The 22,998-nt window shown below is 36.9% G+C and overlaps 1 protein-coding gene across 6 annotated transcripts in view; it reads right to left on the bottom strand.

Moving 5' to 3' along the window:
• LTN1 (listerin E3 ubiquitin protein ligase 1) overlaps positions 1-20,795 on the bottom strand; it is a 51,859-nt gene extending 31,064 nt beyond the window's left edge. For 5 of the 6 annotated variants that reach the window (XR_009047724.1, XM_057697061.1, XM_057697057.1 and 2 more), the window contains exons 1-13: positions 20,672-20,795; positions 17,304-17,507; positions 16,519-16,617; positions 15,774-16,004; positions 12,986-13,038; positions 12,093-12,273; positions 8,240-8,413; positions 7,297-7,487; positions 6,426-6,561; positions 4,763-5,572; positions 4,207-4,248; positions 1,143-1,332; positions 369-608 (exon numbers count right to left, since the gene is read on the bottom strand). Coding sequence is in view for 5 of the 6 variants with exons in the window: in XM_057697061.1 (XP_057553044.1) it covers positions 369-608; positions 1,143-1,332; positions 4,207-4,248; positions 4,763-5,572; positions 6,426-6,561; positions 7,297-7,487; positions 8,240-8,413; positions 12,093-12,273; positions 12,986-13,038; positions 15,774-16,004; positions 16,519-16,617; positions 17,304-17,507; positions 20,672-20,713 (2,593 nt within the window). In the remaining variant the exon portion in view is untranslated. The remainder of the gene's footprint in view (positions 1-368; positions 609-1,142; positions 1,333-4,206; positions 4,249-4,762; positions 5,573-6,425; positions 6,562-7,296; positions 7,488-8,239; positions 8,414-12,092; positions 12,274-12,985; positions 13,039-15,773; positions 16,005-16,518; positions 16,618-17,303; positions 17,508-20,671) is intronic. The other variant, XM_057697058.1, reaches the window with a different exon arrangement.
• Between the last annotated feature and the right edge of the window lie 2,203 nt (positions 20,796-22,998).

The following is a 22,998-nucleotide window of genomic DNA, read 5'->3' on the forward strand; positions in this document are numbered from 1 at the left end:
ACACCAAGATTGAATGTTTTCAACTATAAGAGGAAGTATTAATATCCTCCTTTATGAATATGTAAATTGAGGCCTCAAGAAATTAAGCAACTTGCGAAAGCTGGGTGAAGGGGCTAAGATTCTAACTCATCTATTATGGCCCCTTCCAAATCGTTTCTTTGATATCAAGTAAGAACTTTAGACATAATGTCTACAGTCATCTTTAACTTGGTTTCTAAAGCTGAAAGTGCTTAAGATTTGTAGCCCTTTACTCAAAATGCTTTTAATGTTCAAACACATTATGATTCAATTAATAAAGCCTGGGCACTTACACTATGAAGGTCAGAGCCGGAGATTCCCAACAAAATATTTGAGCAGTAGGCTATTACCTGGCAAATGTGTTTTTTCTTTGCTATCAGCACACAACTGAAAGAGAGTTAATAATAAATCTTCAGATGATGGCATTAGCAAGCATCCTTTCGCTGAGCTGAAATAGTTATAGGCCACATCACAGATAAAAGACACTGATGAGTCATTATTTTCAGCTTCTGACAATTTCTTTGCTTTGCATAAAGTTTCATGAAGTTTAACAATAATTCTTTCAACATATACTTCTCCAATCAAGTAATCTAGAGAAAAAAAATTCAAACAGACAAAATACAAGAAATATTAACAGTGTAGTTGCCTTTTTTTTAAATTTGGTTTTTATTTTTAATTTTTTAACCAGTGTATTTTAATACTCTATTTTGGGCTAACATTTCACCTTGGTCTCTCCACATGTTTAAAAAAGAAAAAGGTGTTTATGTATTAGCTAAAAGAAAATTACATCAATAAATCAATCTGTTCCCTCACGCATAAAAGCCCTCACATAAAAATTTTTTAAAAAGCAGTTTTAAACTAAATAAAAAAGCAGTGCTAGACAAAATTAAAGTGAACAGCTAAATTCAAAACCCTTTAAAATATAAAACTAAAAGTATTAAATATCTCCCAAGTCATGTTACAAAGATTTATAAACATTTCGGGTGCTTACAAAATTAAGATATTTGAGTGAAATCTTGTTATTCTCAACTAATACTATGCAAACTGAGCAGCATGGAATCCTCCCAAAAGGTGAAAAAATTACTCTCTCCCTACTAAAAGACAAAAGCTATATTTTTACTTACCATTTTTAATATGTTGGGATAATGCCAAGCTTAAAAGACTCCATCTTTCTGAGAAATAAGATTCAGAAGATACTGTGGATTCCAAGTCCTTATTACAAAGATGATCTGCCAAGGTTACCAATTTCTCGCCAAGGATCTCTCCTTTTAGCCAAGGGGTTACTAAAGCATGTTTCTCTGAACTAGAACATGCCTAAAATCATAAAATTAAAGCAAAGATTAGAAGCAAGATCAAAAAGTATACTTGCCCCAAATAGTACTTGTATCATATTACCTCCCTTCATCATTGTGGCCCCAACACCATTCCCCACTCCTCCTCCTCAGGTTCTAAGGAGGCAGGTATCTTCCCTACTCCCCACTAAGCCTTGCTTACTTACACTTTCATGCTTTGTTCATCCTATCTTCCCAACCATAAATATTCCCTCTCTTTTATTTATCAAAATCACATCCATGACTTGAGATTCAGTATAAATCCCACCTGCTTTGTGAAGTCTCCCGCATCCATGCCAGCCCATACTCATCAGTGCTTTTCTCTGAATTTCTAGAACACTTACTGGATTGTATTATTATTTATAATGTTTCATCTGTGTATGTCTTGTTTCCAATGGGATTGTAAGTTCCTTGAGAGCAGAGACTGTCTTAAACTTCTCTGATACCTGCTATCACACTGCAGATATGTTCAATGAATAATGAATGCATGAACTTTAAAAATATTTTAAAATGCTCTGCAAATATTAAATTTTTGTTCATAAATTTTGCTAAAATTAAAGAACAATTAACATATAATAGCGGTAAATTACTTCAGTATGAACAATGGGACTTATTATTTGCCCAAATTCTCTGAAATAGTTACTGGGGCCAGGTATCTCACAGCAACTTGTTTATTTTCATGGGGTGAGGAAGCAAGGAAAACAAATTGTAAATCCACCCCCAAAAGCATGGTGATCCATGTTCCCAGAGCTTCTTTTGGTTTAAGGGCTGAGAAGAAAGGAATTTGCAACTTGGTTCATTTCAAAGCAATCTGGAAAAAAAAAAGATCCAAGTGTGGATTGGGTACTGCCTGAAAAACTGTTTTATCTCCTTATTTAAAAAATTGTAGATAACAAGTGCTTTTATTTTAGCCCAGGCTGTACCACTATTCTGGCTTTATGACCTTGGGCAAAGCTCTTAACCAACCTGGGCCTATTTCCTAATTTGAAAAATGAAGATTAACTTAGAAAATCTCTAAGGTTCTTTCTGATTACAAAATTCAGGTTTGTTTTTAAAGAAGCTGACTTTAGGGATCTGCTCATAAAGCATGAGTTTGCATAAAAACAAAAACTAGAATTTAGATGGCTATAATATTGGCTTTCCTAAGATACCTTACCAAATAAAACCAATCTATTTTATAGAATCCTACAGAATCCAAAAAGTAAACTTCTGAATAAAATGCCCCTCAGATCATCAAGACATGAAGTTCAACTTCTCAACATTTTAACACATCCACAGAAAGAATCTGACTAGGGGTTAGGCAGACTAGTTACTCACAGAAGTACAGGAGGCAAATACTGGCTATGAACTACCAAATGCTGTCCAGGAAAAGGGGTCTTCCAAACAGATGTAATTCAAACTACCTGGCAGGTACTCTCCTAAGTTGGAAATGGGTATATCAATCTTCTCTTATCAAATGATTAACTATATACTTTTGCTCTGATCCTAGACTTATCAAGCAGCTTTCTCATATTTGGCTTTTCACGTAGCCTGCCTTCAGGGAGAGGAGGTACTGAATAAAGTAATTCAAATGGTGTGCCTGATAAGTTATATTTTTCACTGAAAAAGAGTAAATTAATATATAAACTATTGGGGGAAATAGGGAGTTATTGTTTAATGGGTATAGAGTTTCAATTTGGCAAGGTGAAAAAGTTCTGGAGCTTGGTTGCACAATAATGTGAATATACTTAACACTACAGAATTGTACACTTAGAAATGGTTATGATGGACTTCCTAGATGGCGCAGTGGTAAAGAATCCACCTGCCAATGCAGAGGACATGGGTTCGAGCTCTGCCCTAGGAAGATTCCACATGCTGTGGAGCAACTAAGCCCGTGTGCCACAACTATTGAGCCTGTGCTCTACAGCCCGTGAGCCACAACTACTGAGCCCATGTGCCACAACTATTGAAGCCCACGTGCCATGGGCCTGTGCTCCACAACAAGGGAAGCCACTACAATGAGGAGCCTGTGCACCACAATGAAGAGTAGACCCTGCTCTCAGCAACTAGAGAAAGCCCGTGTGCAGCAACGAAGACCCAATGCAGCCAATAAATAAATTAAATAAATTAAAAAAAAAAAAAATACTACCTAACCTTAAAAAAAAGAAAGAAAAATGGTTATGATGGTGAATTTTATGTTTTTCACCATAATTTTAAAAAACAGGAAGAAAGAAACTTGTAAATTAGAGTTACATATATAAAATTTTAAAATAATGAAAAAATGCTTTAAAAAAAGGAAGACTTTTAGGTAGCTAGTCATAACATTTCTAAGGTTGGAAAAATGTTACGTTATATCATTAAAAAAGAATACTTAAGCCATTTTAAAAGTTTTATAATTGTTTATGTTCCTTGATTTCTTATTCTTCTCATCACTAATTTTCTTATTTAGTCAAATGGCAATTAAATAAAGGTAGGAAGACTGTAGTTTGTCTGTATAGTACTCCAGGATAAAACAATTTCCTGATGTGTTCTACTCAAAGCTAGAACCACTCAATCCATTTCTATAGAAGGAAAAATAACTAGGATAACAGTAGAAACCTTAGTTTAAAAGATAAATGTTTAACTCTCCCTTTGTTACCCACTAGGGAAGAAACACTGGATTTTCCAGAACTTGTTCATTCTTCCCTAATATTCCTAACCAGAAAAAAAATACTACAGAAAGGTGAATACCATATGCCTTCTCAAATTACAAGAAGAAAGTTACAATAAGGAAGTTCTCTAACAGAGACACCTGATCACATACTAGTATGTGAATATAGCTGTGGTTTAATGTTTCTATACCCATAAATACAAAAAAAGAGAAAATTCCCTAAGATACCTTTTCAATGATCTGAAGAATAGAATTCCATTTCAGATCCACCTAAAAGAAGAAAAAGAGAAACAATCTGCTAGAAGAAACAGTAACTGGTAAAACTTTTAACAACTAAATGAAGTGACCATGAAACCACAACAAAACTAAAACTTTTTTGGTGAGTCCAACTTTAAGAAGTATGGACTGAAAGAACTTACCCTTTTATTACCAAGCTTTTGTCATCTTAACATATTTATTCTTACTGAACAGCTACCCAGAAGTCTCATATACTTCCCAATTCCAATCAAGAACACACTGTTTTGTCTTTAAATTGACATTCATAGTCCAGAAACAATCCCAAAATAACTCCCACACAGGTCTCTTTCTACTCATCTATAATTAGTGTGCCAGGGTAAACCATTATAATTTAAAAAGATACAGGGAACTCCCTGACGGTCCAGTGGTTAGGGCTCTGCACTTCCACTGTAGGGGGCACGGATTCAATCCTTGGTCGGGAAACAAAGATCCCATATGCCAGGTGGTGATAAATAAATAAACAAACAAAGATACAGAACAGTACTACCTCAATCAGATCATCCAAGACAGCTTTTCTTTCCATATTACTATCACAGCAACGAAGGGCACTGTACAAAATGTCTACCAAGAAACCAGCATCCTTCCTCTGATCTTCATTTAGCCAACCTATTATTTTCTGGTATAAAAACTGTACCGCGGGATTTTTTTGTGCAAGTTTGGCTATTTCAAGAGGTTTGGTGTTGACAATACTCTGTTTTTCATCACCCAGTAGCACTTTAAATACTTGGCTTGAAGAGAAGAAGTTGAGCAGAGTGGAAAGAAACCTTAGATGTTGCTCCGACTTTTGTTCATTGACATAATTAATACTCATCTCTGCTAGTGTACAGACTAAGTCTTCCAAAGGTTTTTTCCTTAAGGGGGATATAAGGTCTGAGCAATTGTGAGTGAGAGAAGGTTCAGCCATTAATTCAGAGCCTTCACTTTTCTCTCCTTCTGAGGAGACACATTTTTCATTCTCTTTATTACTTTCAGGCATCTCATCAGCAAATCTAACCTTACCAACTTTTTTTTTATTTAACTTCAAGGAGCTCTTTGGCTTCTGAAGGACCTGTAATAGGTTAGAAACACCCAAAACTGACTTAACATCAGCTTCGGGCTCATTGATTTTCTCAACACAGATCTCTGACAGTCTTTCCCAGAATTTCAGTAGCACTTTCTCCAAATTGTGGGCTGTTTTATCATCTTTTTCCAAATCTGCTTTGGCTTCCCATGAACTTAAAGTTTCTGCCAAATGGTTAAACAGCTGCCCATCTTGCAATCTTGGGTCTTTGAGAACTGCATCAATAAAAGGAATCAACTGAAAGAGAAGGTAGAAATATTAAAGTTCAGTTTTCAGGGGAAATAAAAGTTAAACAAAGTATTTGTAAAACATTATAAATTTTCATATTTAATAACTGAAAAACATGAATTTTTCCCAGAACTATAAAGAGTTAACTTGAACCTGAAAATCATCTTCATATTATTCAAAGAGCCTAATGATTTCACTGTATCCTCCCTGAATTACTTCTTTTTTATGATATAAATGACCAAGATCATTGGTCATCAACAAATAATACAGTTTTCTTTGCATCTTCTGAACTTATTCAAGTTTTTTGCTTTTTTCTAAATCAATATGAAAGATATATAGGACCCACAGAATTCAGAACACTTTCTCTTAAATTACAAAGATAAGAGAAGTTAACTGAGACATCAACTAGGATCTGGGCTTATATAATCGTTTTAATTAATTTCCTACCATAAGGAACCATGTTTCAGGATCAGCCTTCATCACTAGTTCTAAAAACCAAGCACAATTGTTCACAAAAGGATAAACATACTACATAATTTAGAAGGAACAAGATGGTTATTATGTAATTTAAACTGAAAGACAAAACGTTGAAAATCGCCATCTTCTAAATTGTTTTGCATTACAACTCTCTAAAACAGAGTCTGTACAACCAGAGAATGACTAGTACTCAGGCATTATGGTATTATGCTGGCAACTAACAATACAGAAAATTTTACTTATTTGGTCAGCAGTACTTAATCTGTAAATTATAAAATGAAATCTTTACAAGGAAGGCTAATTAATAAAAGTGACAACAACACACAATGAGCTTGATTCTTTAGTTAGTGTGCAAAGACACTGATGACTTTTACACTGTAAATACCTGATCATTGACGAGCATCTCTTCCATCTCTTCCTCACCTAAGTTTTGCTGCATTATGAAACGTAAGCATTCAAAAAAAGCAGATATTACTGCTGAGCACTCTGAAAAGCTGGTTTTCGTTCTTTCTGTTGATAGCCTAAGAAATAATAAATACCTGTGGCTTATTTCACTTTCATGAAAAAGAAAATAAGCAATTCAAAAACATCAAAATAAGGGCGTGGAAAAGGATTTCTAAAAATAAAATTCTTAAACGAAAAACTAAGAACAAAACAACCAAAATACAGCCCAATTAGAATATAAACTTGAAGAACTATGGAAAAAAGGATATCTTCAAAAATGTGTCGACAGAAGATGACACATTTATTTTCTATTCATGAACCAATCCACCTGCAAATTTCAGAGAGGACTTAACCAAATAAAGATAATTGTGGAGTACAAAAAAAATTTTAATCATTAATATAACTGGGTGTCTTTTACTACGTTCAACAAATACACTGAATGATGTTTTAAGTGTAACTTTAAACAGCTATTATATTTAAGTTAATGGAAAACTTCACTGGTTCACTTTCTGCATTTGGGCATTTGTATTTATCAACATACAAAAAAACTGGGTCATTGAAAAAGGGCCTATTTCCACCTAAGGGCCTTACCATAACTTATCTCACTTTCTTCTGCATACTACCATTGAAGTCTTGAAAGTACCCAAGGGAAGAATTTCAACTGCAATTCTCTGAAAACTTTAAGTGTTTATGAACAACAAAACAATTTGGGGAAATTTACATATGAGACTAGTAAGTACGTCATTCTGCCCATTTGTGAAAAGAAGAATAAATCTATTTTGCTTTAAAGGTCAAGAATTTAAATTCCTTACCCTGCAACTAGGGAGGTGAGAAAATTTTTGAAGAAATCCAACTTTGGGTCTGTAATGGACTGAGGGAGTTTGCTGATAAATGGCAGAAGATAAGGATATATGATAGCAGCCAGACCCCGACCTCCTTCACGAACCACAGCTGACAGCTTGGGAAACACACTTTTTTTTGCATTTACATGAAGCCAACAGTCCTTAGCAAAAAAAAAAAAGATTATAATAACAATTAGAGATCATAAACATACATTTCCCAATTAAGACAGATGACACATAGGCGCTCAAAAATAAAAATCAAGTATTGTACCTAAGGGGATAAAAATCTCTCACCACCATTAAAAACTAAAGTCTGAAATTATAAGAAATTTATTACATATAGTAATCATGTATCCAAAGCACTTCCAGGACAATATTGATCAGAAATAATTATTTAACTTAAAGGATTTCTACAAAAGCTGCTTTCTAAACAAGTTAAAAAAAGAAAAAGCTGCTTTCTAAAAGGGACAACAATATTTAATCTTACATATAAGATTCAGATATGTGGACTTCATTAGGCCATATAAGGTTTAAAGGATAATTGATACTGACTAAACTGAAAGTAAAATAAAAACTCTATGCCATTTTATAGTCAGTTTAAGAGTTATACCAAGAAAGCATTTTTCTAGCAAGTTTTAAATATAATCAAGTCGGCTCTCTCATATGATATCTGAGGCTTCTAAAATGCAACTAGGAACTTCCCTGGTGGTCCAGTGGCTAATACTCTGCGCTCCCAATGCAGGGGGCCCGGGTTCGATCACTGACTGGAGAACTAGATCCCACATGCTGGAACTAAAGATTCCACATGCCGCAACAAAAGACCCGGTGTAACCAAATAAATAAATAAATGTTTTTGAAAAAATACAACTAAGAAGACAACTACTCCCAGATGTACTAAATGTACCTCTCTTACCTCAATAGTTGTAAGTGTATAAAGCACAGCTTCCCAGAGAGCAGGGCATACAATGGGGTCACTGTCATCAATGCTAAGAAGAACAGATGGGCTCACTTTGGATGCTTCATCTTTCATCAACTGTGGTATACGCTGGCACAAAGCAGAAACTAACTCAAAATAGGCTGAGCGAATCTGAAAGTAAGTATGGAAAGCTGAATTAAAGCCTACTAAAGTTATGATAAAATTTTTTCTTTATGGTAATGGCAGGTAGGTTATTCATATTAACCCTTCCATTAATACAACTAAAAGGGCTAGAAAAAAATACTTTTTAAAATCTTAAGAATACCACATATCTGAAAAGACATTAGGAATCACCAAGCCAAAAGGGAAGGCAGAAAGAATTCAACTTTCTGTTTCTTTGGCTCAAGCATACACAAATATTACCTAGTGTCAGAAGCCTTCATTTGGGGACTCAAACTATTCCTATGAATATACTAGTCAGCACAAAGTTAGATACAGGCAAACAAAAAATAAGATACAGCGAGCCACTATCAGCAGAAACAAACGATAACACAGAGATCTGAGATTTTAAATCTTAGAATTATCTATCAGTTACAAACTCCATATCAACAATGTTTATTATATTTAAAGAAACAAAAGTTTAAAGAAATCTGAACGGAAAAAGATCTTAGAAAAAGCACAGCGGATCTAAAAAAGAACCAAGCACAATTCCTAAACTAAAAATAAACACACAAATAAATATATACAAGTACAATTTATAGTTTAAGAGCATCATACTCAACATTACGAGTCTACAACTATTTCCATTAAAGTAGGAAACAAGAAAAAGATGTCTGCTACCACAGCTTTTATTCAACATGGTACTGGGGACCTAATTAATACAGAGAAAAGGGAAGGAAAAAAACCCCCAGAAAACTAGAAAGTAACCCAAATTACTAGCAAAATAACAGGCTATAAAAAGTATTCAAAAAAAATAATCTAAAGACAAACTATAAGAACTAACAGGAGTTTGGAAGAGTTGATGGATACAAAATTAACACACAAAAAGCACAGCATTCCTATACAACAGCAGAAACAAAATAGAAAATGGAATCAAAAAAGAAAACCCATTTCACAATAATAAAAAAAACCCCATAAAGACATGTTCAGTATGGAGCATATTACAAAATACTATTCCAGGATGGCAAGGGCCCAATGCAGTCTAAACAAGTTTGAAAAAGAAGAACAAAGTTGGGGAGGCTTCATGACTTATCATAAAACAATAATAATCAAGAAAGAGTGGTATTGGTGTAATGTAATGGGAAAAGAGCCCAAAATTAAAATCCCACACATACATTCTACTGAATTTTGTCAAAGGTGCTGGGGCGGATGGCCTGGGGGGAGCTGACAGTCTTTCAACAAATGGATACCCATATGAAAAGAAAATGTGACTCGCACCTTTATGCCATACACAAAAACTAACTCTAAATGGACCTAAACTATAAACCTTCTAAAATAAAATATAAAAAAAATCTTTGCAACCTGCAGGTAGGCAAAGATTCCTTAGGTAAGACATTAAAAGTATGAAGTCTAAAAGAAAAAAATTTGATAAATGGGACTTTAAAACACCTACTCTCCCAAAATCATGAAAAAAGTGAAAAGGTAAGCCACAAACTAGAAGAAAACATTCAATGATATTTTATCTGACAAAATACTTGTATCTAGAATAAATAAAGCCCATTCATAACTCAAAAATAAAACCCAAAAACCCAACTTAAAAATAGGCAAAGGAGGGCTTCCGAGGTGGCGCAGTGGTTAAGAATCCGCCTGCCAATGCAGGGGACACGGGTTCGAGCCCTGCTCCAAGAAGATCCCACATGCCATGGAGCAACTAAGCCGGTGCGCCACAACTATTGAGCCTGCGCTTTAGAGCCCGTGAGCCACAACTATTGAGCCCATGTGCTGCAACTACTGAAGCCCACACGCCTAGAGCCTGTGCTCCGCAACAAGAGAAACCACGGTGATGAGGAGCCTGCGCACCGCAACGAAGAGCAGCCCCCACTCACTGCAACTAAAAGAAAGCCCACGTGCAGCAAAAAAGACCCAACACAGCCAATTAAATAAATAAATAAATAAATTTATAAAAAAAAAAAATAGGCAAAGGAATATGTAGTGAGAGATTGATACATTTATCTTCCTGTAAAGAACAACTACAGACTCTGTGAAGCAGACACAAAAAAACTGAGGGCTCTGAAGACTGAAATAGACATTTTGGAGGGTGTAAAATAACTTGGAGTAAGCAATCCACACATACTGAGTTCCCATTTTTTGCAGTTTTGCCCTGATGGTGGCTGCAGTCACCACCACAGAGACACAGGGGCAGCTTTAACGCCAACAGAAAGCCTGACATCCCTTCTGGTTGGAGGAACTGAAAGAACCAGGAAAAGGAACTCAGCGTAACCAAGACTGCAAGAAAGTGATAGGCAACTCCAGAAGGAAGAGAACCAAAGAAGAGAACCCCCACGTTCTGTGTTTAAATAGTCTAAATCTACAGCTGATCCTTGAACCATGCCCACTGCAGGCATGAGAGCTTGCTGTTTGAATCTAACCAAGTTGACTGCCCACTAACACAAAGATGTCAACACCCTCTGGAGCAATATAAAATAATCCTGTCTCAGAAACACAACATTCCAGGATACAATCTAAATATTTATGTCCAGGATACAATCTAAAATCCCTCAACTTACAAGAGCCAAGAAAATGTGATCCCATCTCAAGGGATAGACAATTAACTGATGCCAACCCCAAAATGACCCAGATGTTATTATCAGACGTGGACTTTAAAGCAGTTATCATAACTATACCCAGTGAGGTAAAGAAAAATATAACAATGGATGAAAAAATAGGAAACGGATACATGTCATTATACATTTGTCCAAGCCTACAGAATATACAACATCAACAGTGAACCCCAATGTAAATTATGGATTCTGGATGATAATGATGTGTCAACGTAGGCTCACTCACTGGGGGAATGAACAGGTAAAATGGAATGAATGAAAACTTCTGAGTACTACACATCAGTTAGAAGCCATGGGCCGGATATACATACAGGAATGTGATGGATTTAAATATTTTAGTACCTTAAAAAAACTACTAAGTAAAAAGCAATAAATGGGATGAAACATAACACAGTACCATTTATGTGAATTAAAAACACATGCAAAAAGGCTGTGACGTGCCTAATAGAGAAAATTAGATAAACTTCATTCAGGCATGATGTCTAGTGCTGTTGTGTGGGACTTCAAAGTTAGTGAATCAACAATATATGTCAAATAAGGTGTCTTTAAACATACACACATAAAACAAAGTACAGATCAATTGTTAAAAATGTTGTGACCAGAGACTCACAGGAACCTAATCCTGTACTTCCCCTAACAGCAATGCTTTAGTATTCCCTAATTCCTGGGACTTCACAGAACATAATTACCATAAATAATGAGAATCGACTACACTAACAAAAGCTCGTACACTAATCACGTTTAGAATGGTCAGCTGGTGGAGGTGGAGAATGGAGAAAGAGAAAAAAAAGGGAAAAAATAAATACATTAAATGAAAGAGCCTTGCACACACCCAACAGTTTCAGGATGCCATGAACTGAGGAAGATGATGATTCAACTTTGCATCTGAGGTCCAAATAACTAAATAAAAAAATGAAAATACGGTAACATTCTAGTAAAGACAGGCAATTCAGTCCCACCACAAAAATGTGTTTGCAGAGTTTTAAACATAAAGCATAAATGAAAACTAACAAGCTTAGGGGAGAAAAGAGAATCAGAGAAATGTCTTAAAATAAAAAAGATTAAGATACCTGAGGTATACTGTGTTTTCCATACTTCCAAAACTTATTCTGTGATAAAAGTGACTTAAATTTCTCCTCCAGAGAATCAAGCTCATTATCAGGTAAGAGGCAAAGCAATTTCTTTAATGCCAATAAGGAACAAGTTACAACCCGATAGAATTTAGCTTCTCTCTCTTCCTCTGGAACAGTTCTTGATGTAATAAGAAAATAAGTATATATAAGGATTGAGAATAAGACCAACTACATATTCAGCACTTCTATTTTAAATGTTTTATCACTGAATATCTACCAAAGTTGCTTTATCTCTATATTCATTCTCCCTGTAACAAACCTCCGCAAAATACAAATATACGTAGAATTTTGATCACATATTTTTCGAATACAAGGTGAAATTAGATGAAAAGTAGTGGCTTGAAATAAGTGTGCATGTACACTGCATTCAGTCACAGTTAACTGGATGATTCTAGAGAAGAAATAATATTGCATCTAAGATTACTTTCCTTTACAGACTCTTAAATATTAAATAGTTTCATTAGAACACAAGAGTAAAAAGTAAATGGAACATCTTACTATCTTTTCAGTAGAACTAGTCATAGTTCTTCAAATATTTTCATCCAGACCTTAAAACGATTCCTAGTATGACTGTCAAAAGACAAATGTGGAAAAAAATCTAAAAACATCTCTTTTTAAAAGAACCAAATGTGAGCTCCCAGATAATTCAAGTTAAACAGCAGTACAACTTGCAGGTAAAAGCACTTAAAACAGCACTTGGCAAATAGCACTATATTATTTTCATCTCTATATTTATAATCCCTCTTTTTTTAATGTCACGTTGAAATAATCATCTTATTACCTAGTAAAACATAGTTTCACTTAACCTGAGTTACACAGATACAACTTACTGTGGGTCACTGAGCGTATCAGGTGTTTCTTTGATAAGATGGTCCTGAAGCACCTACAGAGGGGGGAAAAATCCCATAGCCTTGAGATTTTATTGAACTGTCAATGGCAAAGAGACAGAGCGTAAACTTCATCTTATCTAAAAGTTTTTATCCTCTTCCTCACAAAAGTAGCAAAAAACTAAAAGGTCTGAATTTTACTAATTTTTTCTTCCCTGTGAATCCCCGAGGTTGACAGCTATAGGGGTAAAGAAGGATAGGGTACTTCTTCTATACACATCTAGTTTCTGTCAAGAGGAATTTCCCCTAAATACTCCTGTCCTCTTGCTTTTCCATTCCTGTTGCACACAACGGTGACGTGAAAGGGATGCCTGATTAGTAAGTCTGGGAGAGAATCAGGCTCTGCTTTCCTCGCCTCTCTTTTTTGAGCACCTCTCTGTTCACAGAGAAGAACACACATTGTGCTCTGCTCCTTCACAGAGGATGGTCTAAGGTTCCATTTGAAGTGCTAAGTCTGCTTACTGCTGGGGTAGAGTACTAGCAAGTCCAGTGTTCCAGTATCAATTTTATTAGCAATAATAACAGCTAACATTTATTGAGCTTTTCCACCTGCTATGTATTCCTTTGAGCACATTTCACGCATTAACTAAATTAATCCTCACAACAACTCAATGAAGTACAATTCCCACTTTAATAGATGAGGAAATGGAGGCACAGAAACTTGCCCATGGCCAAACATGTCAACAATGGCTGAGTGAACTAGAACCCAGTGGTATGACCCAGAGCCCATGTTTTCTTACAGACACTATGATATTTCGATCTCATTCGTCTAATAAACCGGTTTTGAACTTGGGAAAGTTCAAATCCAATACTATGTAACTAGGACATTGCCAACTAAAGGTAAAATAATGGAGGAGATAATCCACATATTCAATGATCAGTTAACCAACCACAACAAAGCCAAGAACAACAAAAAAAAAACCAACCAAACTATGAACAGCCAAATTAATTGTCTCAAAAACCATTTTCTAAAACTCTTAGTGTCCGAACTCATGATACTTCACCCTTATAACATTTATACTTGATATTTTAACTAAGTCAAAGACTCTTAATTTACAGTTGTGTTGGAGAACTCCCTTTGAGAATATGATTAAAGCTATAAACCCTCACCCTAAAAAAACAACCTTTGTACACCTGAAAAACAAAGAATGAAAGAACCAAGAACTTAAGTGAGAAAGTAGAATGCATACATGTGCATGTATAGAGATGCTGGGTGAAGAGATCAGGTAGGTAAAAAGGGACCAGATCATGCAGAGTCCTGTAGGCCAAGATAAGAAATCTGGATTTGTAAGGATAACATGAAGCCACAGAAACTAACTGAAAGGAGGAAGGAAGGCAAGAAGGGAGGGAGGAAGAGGGAGGATGTTTAAGTAGGATTACACACAGGGTGCTATGGAAATATAAGAGTACTAAATGTAAGGGAATGAATGCGAGCATGATTTTTTTCTAAATCCTTGCTTCTCCTCAATGGACTCACAGTTCACTTACTTTTATTTCTTGCTGTAATACTAACAAGTTTGGCATCTAGTTTTTCCCAGTCCTTATATTAGGAATAGCAAATAAGGAGGGAAAAAATGAGAAGACAGTATTATACACAAACTGAAAGCCACAAAAGTCATGGCTGATATCAGTCTTGGCCAAAGTGTTGGCCAAGTATTGGAGAAATGTATTAATATATCTGTAATTAATGGGAGTATAAATTTGTATGGCCTTTTTTGTATGCTAACTCACATATACGGAATCTAAAAATGGTACTGATGAACTCAGTGACAAGAACAAGGATGCAGATACAGAGAATGGACTGGAGAACTCGAGGTCTGGGAGGGGGCAGGGGGTGAAGGGGAAGCTGAGACGAAGTGAGAGAGTAGCACAGACATATATATACTACCAACTGTAAAATAGATAGTCAGTGGGAAGTTGTTGTATAACAAAGGGAGTCCAACTCGAGGATGGAAGATGCCTTAGAGGACTGGGGCGGGGAGGGTGGGGGGGACTCGAGGGGGGGGAGTCAAGGAAGGGAGGGAATACGGGGATATGTGCATAAAAACAGATGATTGAACTTGGTGTACCCCCCCCAAAAATAATAAATAAATAAATAAATTTGTATGGCCTTTTGAAGAGCAATTTATCCATATCTATAAAAATTTTAAATGTTCTTATCTTTTGACCCAACATATAATTCCTAGAAGTTCTGGTAACTCCCACCCCGACAGAGTATAAAGAGATCTATTCAAGAATGTTCACCAAAGCACAGTATTTGTTACCATAAAAAACTGAGGAAAACCCCCAAATGTATACTAAAATGAAAGAAGTTAAATAAACTGTTATATATCTATACAAAGAAATACCAGGATGAAATAGATCTGTATACATGTATAGATTTGGAAATATGGGAGAAAATAAGTTTAGATTTAATTTTTAGATGTATTCTTTGTTTAGATTATCTATTACAAAGCACATATCTAAATTTTTTTGATATGATAAATTAACATACTAAAATAAAGAGGAAAAACTTACATAATTTAGAAATATTTGATCCTAAAAGTTAATCATGCTTACAAAGCCAAGATGGTCAGTTCTGTTACACACCATTTTAAAAAGGCAATCTTCCATTGAAAATATTTCACTTCTCATTCCCTCACAATGCCAGGTAAAAAAGCTACCTTTGTAATATGCCTTATGCCCCTTAAATACATTAAAAAATAGATACATAATGGTTCTAAGGACTTACACTTGTAATTTCATCTTTACAAAATGCTATGGCTTCAGGTTGCTTGCTCGGAGGGAAAGCTGCTTCAAAGGCATCTTTTGCTGCAGATGCAGCTGGTGTGTAAGTATCACACTGAGCCATTAGCCAATAGCCCATTAAACTTTTTAAATAAGGAGCCAAGTGTTTCTTTACTTTAAGGATAAGTTTTTCAAAAGCTTGCTGTGTGGCTTCTCGAACCCGACGGTCATGATCCTATTGAAAACACAGTATGGTTTAAAATGGCTCTAACCCATTAAAACAAATACAGATATTTCTGAGTATGCTATGAAGACCCATTAATAAGAATTCACCTATGCACAGAGCTAAACTAAAATCAGTAACTGTACAGAAAAAATGGGTTAATTTTTCCTTTTCCCAATGAGATAAAAATGACTGCATTCAAGACACAGTCAAGGCTAAGCATGGAAAAATTAAGCAATTCATTCTCATTCTTCTGCAGCAAGTACACAAAGAAATTAATTGTCAAAATCTACTATGACTTAAAAGTATTTAGGTAATTCTGTAGTAATGACCTAACAGACTCCTTTTTAAAACCCAGCAAGATCCAATCTGCATAACAATACTGACGCTACATTCCATAACCCTCACCAAAAATGAATCATATAAACTTGATAGTCCCCACAACTTCAACCAAAATCAAAAACAAAACAAAAACAAAGAAAAAAAACCCACAAAAGAAACAAACTGGTAAAGCCTTAATACTTACAAGTGAAATTTTGCAGAAAATTCTTGGCCAGTATGGAAGAACTCCTTTTACAATTTCCGTGTCTCTCTCTGTACACATGGTTCCAAATTCCTGCATAGCCTAATAGTAAATCATTAAAAATCATTAGCAGCCATAATACTGGCTACTGATTATACTAATGCTGCTCTAGATGCTTAGTCTATTTTATGTAATGTGAGAATACATTGTTTCTGTTTGTGCTATATGGGACTAATTTGAAGAGTTCCTTTACAGGTTACTATGCTAGAAACTTTTCAGTTGTCTTAAAAAATATATAATACCTACACAGGCACTTCCCTGGAGGTCCAGTGGCTAAGACTCCAAGCTCCCAATGCAGGGGGCCCAGGTTCAATCCCTGGTCAGGGAACTAGATCCCACATGCCACAACTGAGAGTTTACATCCCACATGCCACAACGAAGATCCTACACTCGGCAACAAAGATACACCTGCAAACTAAGACCGGATGCAGCCAAATGAATAAATAAATAAATATTTTTTAAAAAATTAAAATTATAGGGTCAAAATTACATTCTCTAATAGGAAAAAATGTAAAGCCAGAATTCCAAAGTGATTGTAAAAAGTGCAGAACAACAAACTAACTTATAACCCAGAAGATAGGTATAAACTAAAGTCTGTGTCAGAAAAAAGTACAACTGTAAAAGTACTTATTAGCGATGATTCTTCATTTTTCTTTACATAAAATACGCCAATGACATTTTAACAAAAAGATTTTCTTGATCATTTTAATGAAAACAATAAAACTTGCTTTTAGTTTTGTTGTGACATCTTTCTTAGAAAGTTTCCGCAGCACCATTCGGAAATCAGAATCCACAAGACTGTCTATTTCTTCAGCTCCTTGAATAGCAGGAACATAGCCTAGGTCACTGTGAAATGTTCCAAAACCAATAAATCCAGGCACTGTCCCCTGTTCCTTGGCAAGGAGTTCTGCAGCTCGGCCACTGTTTGAAGGCTGGTAAGAAAGTAGGGAGAAAAAAAGTCACAGTCCAGGAAGAGTTCAAAATTTAACTTTGAATTCTTTAGATAAATAACTCCTCAACAATTCCCACAATGAAGCAAACTTTTTTTTGAGGACTCTTTTCCCCTAGCGTATTCATCTATTACAATATTCCCTAAAGATGAATACTTCCATCACCAAGAACTTAACAATAATGATCCTATAAGCTATTTCCTGGTTTCCCAAACATCAGAACAATGTTTTTAAAGTTGTGATTACCAGCCATTAGAGGCTCATGATATCAACTTAATAGGCCATGACATTTTAAAGAAATGGAACAAAATTTTAAAAATGAGAATGCATCACATATGGTAAGAGTAATTAAGTACTGTTTTATGAAATGTTTTATTTCCAACTTCTGTATAAATAATATGTATACACATGTGTGTACTGTGTAGCAATGCAAAATTAACTCATAAATGGATTATATCTTTTCGTTCATCTACTCATTCAACAAATATTTATTATTAAACAACTACCATAGGACAAATCTAATGATAGCAACTTCTAGACCAGGAGTTCCTTATGGGCAGATACACACATTTCCACATACCCAAAAACTATGAAGACATTAAGACACTGGAATTTTATCTATAATCTCATGTGTAAACAGTTTTATTATGAAACAGAATAATGAAATAGTATAAAAAGCTAAAGGAGTCAAGACTGAATTCTGAACTGACCTGAAGACCAGAGCTGACAGTGATAACAAGGTGTAGAAGAAAAGGTATCAGATTTCCAGATTCAAAGTAACAAATTATTTTTAATTAATTCTATCTTTTTTCAATGTCTACTTTGAATTTAAAATAGAGTTACTGTTTCTTGTTACTTGCTCCACTGTATGTTAGATGCTTATACCCACAGTTCAAAAATCAAGAACCTTGATTCTATTTCTGGCAGTTAATTTTTTTATACTAAACCTACTTTCATTCTTTTGTGCCTGATTTCTAGAGGTATAATATTTGTGGTGGCAATCCTGAGTCTACAGTTTAAAGACCAAATTCAGGAAGGCTTTCAAGATGTTTCACCATCTGGTCTCAACCTCTCTAGTCATCTTTCAGCCACTCTTTTCTTACCTTGTCCCACTTCCTCCTCCCCTCTCCCAATTCTGTTCCCACCATTTATGTTCCAGTCTCAAATTCAATACAAAGTTCTCCGAATATGTCATGCTTTTTCATAATTTGGTCTTTTCTTCTTTTTTTAACAGCATACATGTTTACTTTTTATTTTTTACTTTTAAAAAAAATTATTGGAATATAGTTGATTTACAATGTTGTACAGCGAAGTAAATCAGTTACACACATACATATATCCACTCCTTTTTTTTCTTTTTCTTTTTTCTTAGATTCTTTTCCCATATAGGCCATTACAGAGTATTTGAGTAGAGTCCCCTGTGCTATACAGCAGGGTCTTATTAATTAACCACAATTTGGTCTTTGTGTAATCTTTTCTCTCCCTGACAAACTCCTACTTATTCTTGAAAACACATTCATGTTTTCAGCATTTGCCTCTCTCAGGTCAATCACCACTCTTTTCTGTTCTCCCACTTTGTTTCTACTGATACCTGTGTCATAATTCTCTAATATATTACAACTACTTGCTTACTTATCTGTCTCTCATCAAACTAATAGTTCAAGAATAGAAAATTTCTCTATCATCTCTGAATATGTGGCGAGAATTAAGGATCAACTTCATACAAATAATTTTGCTTTTACTGCCTGCATGTTTAAGCCTTCAGTGACCTACACATGCCATCCTAAATATTAAAAGAGCCATTAAGAGTTCCAATCCCCCCACCCACACCCCCCATAAAAAGTATTTGTACTATTGTTAGGAAACCAGATTGGCCACCTAGTGAAACCATAGACTCTTGGCTATTAGAAGGAACCTGGGGAAAGGAGGGTCAGAATAAATGACTTATTTGATGCCAAACAAACAAAAATAAACATTGAGAAAAAATTTTAAATAAAAAGATAAAATTAAATGAGGATACAAGTAAAGCATTTAGGAGAGTACTGACACAAGGTAAGTTACCATTATTACTGTTATTAACCTTCAAAACAGATTAAATGACAGATCTAGGAAAATGTGGTACTGGAGTCACAAGAATTGTTTCAGAAACAGGAAAAAAGCATTCACTTAGACTGTGCCATAATAAACCTAGTACTATAAAAAATATCATTATGACATCCCCAATCCTGTAGGTTTAGTCCACTTTGGGGTTTAAACAAGTATTTAGTGAACTTTTCTATTATATGCTAATCCTTGTTCTAGGCTCCAAGAATAACAGCAGCAGATAAAAACACCTACCTTCACAACACATATCCTATACTAATATCCTAGTGAAGCAAGAGAGTGAATGAAGCAGGACAGTCAACTAATAGTATGTTAGAAGTCATCAATGTAATGGCATAAAATAAAGCAGGAAAGGAGAAAAGGGAGCAGGGAGAGAGCTACAATTTAAAATAGGGTGATCAAGGGAGACCTCGCTGAGATGTCCCGGGCAAAATCCGGAGCCACCTAACAAATGAGCATCGGGGAGTCTGCCAGGCAAGGTCAAGGTTCGGTGAAGAGATCAGTCCGGCAAGATAGAGTGAGCGAGGTGGAGGGAGTTGAAGATGGGGTCGGAGATGGAAAACGGCCCGCGGTAGACAACGCACCGTGTATATCATCGTAAAAGCTTTGGCCTTTACCCCGGGGAGCCACCGCAGGTTTCTGAGCGAAGGAGCGACAGGATCCGAGATACCCTGCACACCAAGCTCACCTTAACTGCTTCCCATCCAACTCCCTTGTTCACGATACTACCCCCGCTACCTTGGCCAGGAAACCCTCCAGTCATAGCTGACACTGAACCACTTCTTAATGAAAATGGGATGGGGGGCTGTGCTCGGGTGTGGACAGCTATGGCATGGAACATCTTTTCCCTCACGACTCCCCAGTCTGCTCAGAGATAACGTACATCACCCGCGGGGACGCACACACAACAGAGAGGTCACACTCGACACGCTAACACACGCCTCACCACAGTCGCGCTCCACACATTCTCCATCCGTGTGCGGGGCGGAGCCAGCCACTGCGAGGCAAAGACTCCCGGGCTGGCAGGGCCACCCCGCACTCACCCTCAGGTTCCCTTTGGTCCTCTGCTTGTTCTTCCCGCCCATGGTCCCGGTCTCAGCCGCACTCTCAGTCCGCAGCCCCCGGGTTATACAGCGCCGGGCCACAACTTCCGGCCCCTTGCGCCGGAAAAGGGCCCACAAGAACGACTTCCTCTGGCCCTCCCCTTCCGCCACCCACCCCGCCCACCTGCCGCCTCAGTTCCGCTCCCGCCTCCTGCCCTGTCCCTGACCATCCGCCGCCGGAGACGTCACACTTGGAGCCACGCCTATCTGAGTGACGTAATCCCTGCCCAATAGGAAGCCAAGCATTGGAGCCTTGGCGCCCTATCCTGCTTTCCTCTCTTTCCCGCAGAAAGGTTTGTTCTCAGGTTAGCGGATAGGAGGTTGGCCTGAGCTGTAAGGGAGGCATTTTCGTGCAAGGATAGCAATAGAATGACAAGCTAGTGGCTGAGGGAAGATGGGAAAATGTTAGACATTGTAAAGTGCAATTATCAGCATCACCTGGATGTTTCTTAGACATGTAGGCAGAATTCCCTGGCGGTCGAGTGGCTAGGACTCCGCGCGTTCTCTTCCGTGGCCCCGGTTTAACCCCTGGTGGGGGGAATTAAGATCCTGCAAGCCGCGAACCCCTCCCCAAAAAAGAAAGAATGCAGTCAGGCCCACTTCGAGACTGTTAAATCAGATTTTGCATTCTTAACAATGTTAACAAATCGTGTTAACATTTGGAAGGTAATGCTCTAGGCAGCATTCTCTAAATCCCCCCCCCACACACAGTTTTCTTTCATATCAAGGGTTAAATGGAGATTTTAGAAAAGAGGGTAGTGTGGTAGTCTCTATTAAAATTTGAAATTTACATGTTTTGCAGTTAGTCATTTTGCTTCTCAGAATCACAGTAGAGAAACATAAACCAACATGTGGCTGGTTGTTCTCTCTCATGCCCACACACTCACTCTTTTATTCTTAACTCCATGATACTGAGGGTCTACAGACTATTTCTCCTTTAGTCAACTGGCTTCCTGTTAGGTTCCATCAACGGAGTGACTAGAAGGAGACCAAAAGAGAAGAGAAAGGAGAAGGGACTTGCACCATACTGTTAGCAGCGTCCCATCAGCCGCGCTTTGCCCCAGCAGCAGCAATTGGTTTAGGCAGCAGTTGTTTCCTGTCTCCATCTTTTTTTTCAACAATCAGAATCAACCTTATTGCGCACCTCTGGGGTACCAGCAGCAGCCAGGCGAGACCTTTCCCCTTGAAAGTCTGAGTCCTAGCTCCGTGGCGCTCCTTCTTTGAGCTCTTAACACTTCAATGGTGCCCCCTTCTCAGGAGTCAGAGCCCCAACACCACGGAGTACCTTCTTTGAGCTCCAGAAACCAGCTATAGCCAGGTACCACCCTCTCTTCATAGGCTTGAACAGAGCCCCAGCTTTTCAAGGCCCCCCTCCAAACTTCTAAATTCGGATTACTCCCACCTCTTCTTTCCTTCCTTCCTTTCCTAGCCCTAGTAATAGTAGGTGCTGTGCAGTAATTACCTCTATGTTACCTCAGTATTCTTTTTTTTTTTGCTTTTATACTCCTTTTAAACCAATTTCCCATGTTAAATTTTTTTCTCTTTAAGTAGTGACGTGTCTGTTTTCCTGACTGGACCCTGACTGAAAAATGCATAAAGGGACATGCTGCAGGATGTTCACTAAAATACTGTAATTGCAAGATAACTGAAAACAACCTCTGTCTATCCATTGGGGAATGGCTAAGTAAATTATATCTATTCTATGGACTGTTAAGCAGCAGTTAAGAAGAGAGGTTTGGGACTTCACTGGTGGTGCAATGGTTAAGAATCCACCTGCCAATGCAGGGGACATGGGTTTGATCCCTGGTACTGGGAGATCCCACATGCCACGGAGTAACTAAGCCCATGTGCCACAACTACTGAGCCTGCACTCTAGAGCCCACAAGCCACAACTGTGCCCACATGCCACAGCTACTGAAGCCCAAGTGCCTACAGCCCGTGCTCCACAACAGAAGCCACTGCAATGAGAAGCCCACACACTGCAGCGAAGAGTAGCCCCTCACTTGCCATAACTAGAGAAAACCCGCGTGCAGCAACAAAGATCCAATGCTGCCAAAATAAATAAGTAAATAAAATAAAATTTTTAAAAAAGGAGAGGTTTATCTGTAGATACATGGGAAGAATTCTAAGACATTCTTAAATTAAAAGCAAATAGAGTAATATGTACAGCATAATACCATTTGTGTAAAAAATTCATAAAACAATATATATATTATATGGATACGTATATATTATGTAAATACACAGGAAAAAAGGCTGCAAGGATC

This window comes from Hippopotamus amphibius, chromosome 10 (genome assembly GCF_030028045.1).
Source record: "Hippopotamus amphibius kiboko isolate mHipAmp2 chromosome 10, mHipAmp2.hap2, whole genome shotgun sequence".
NCBI lineage: Eukaryota > Metazoa > Chordata > Mammalia > Artiodactyla > Hippopotamidae > Hippopotamus > Hippopotamus amphibius.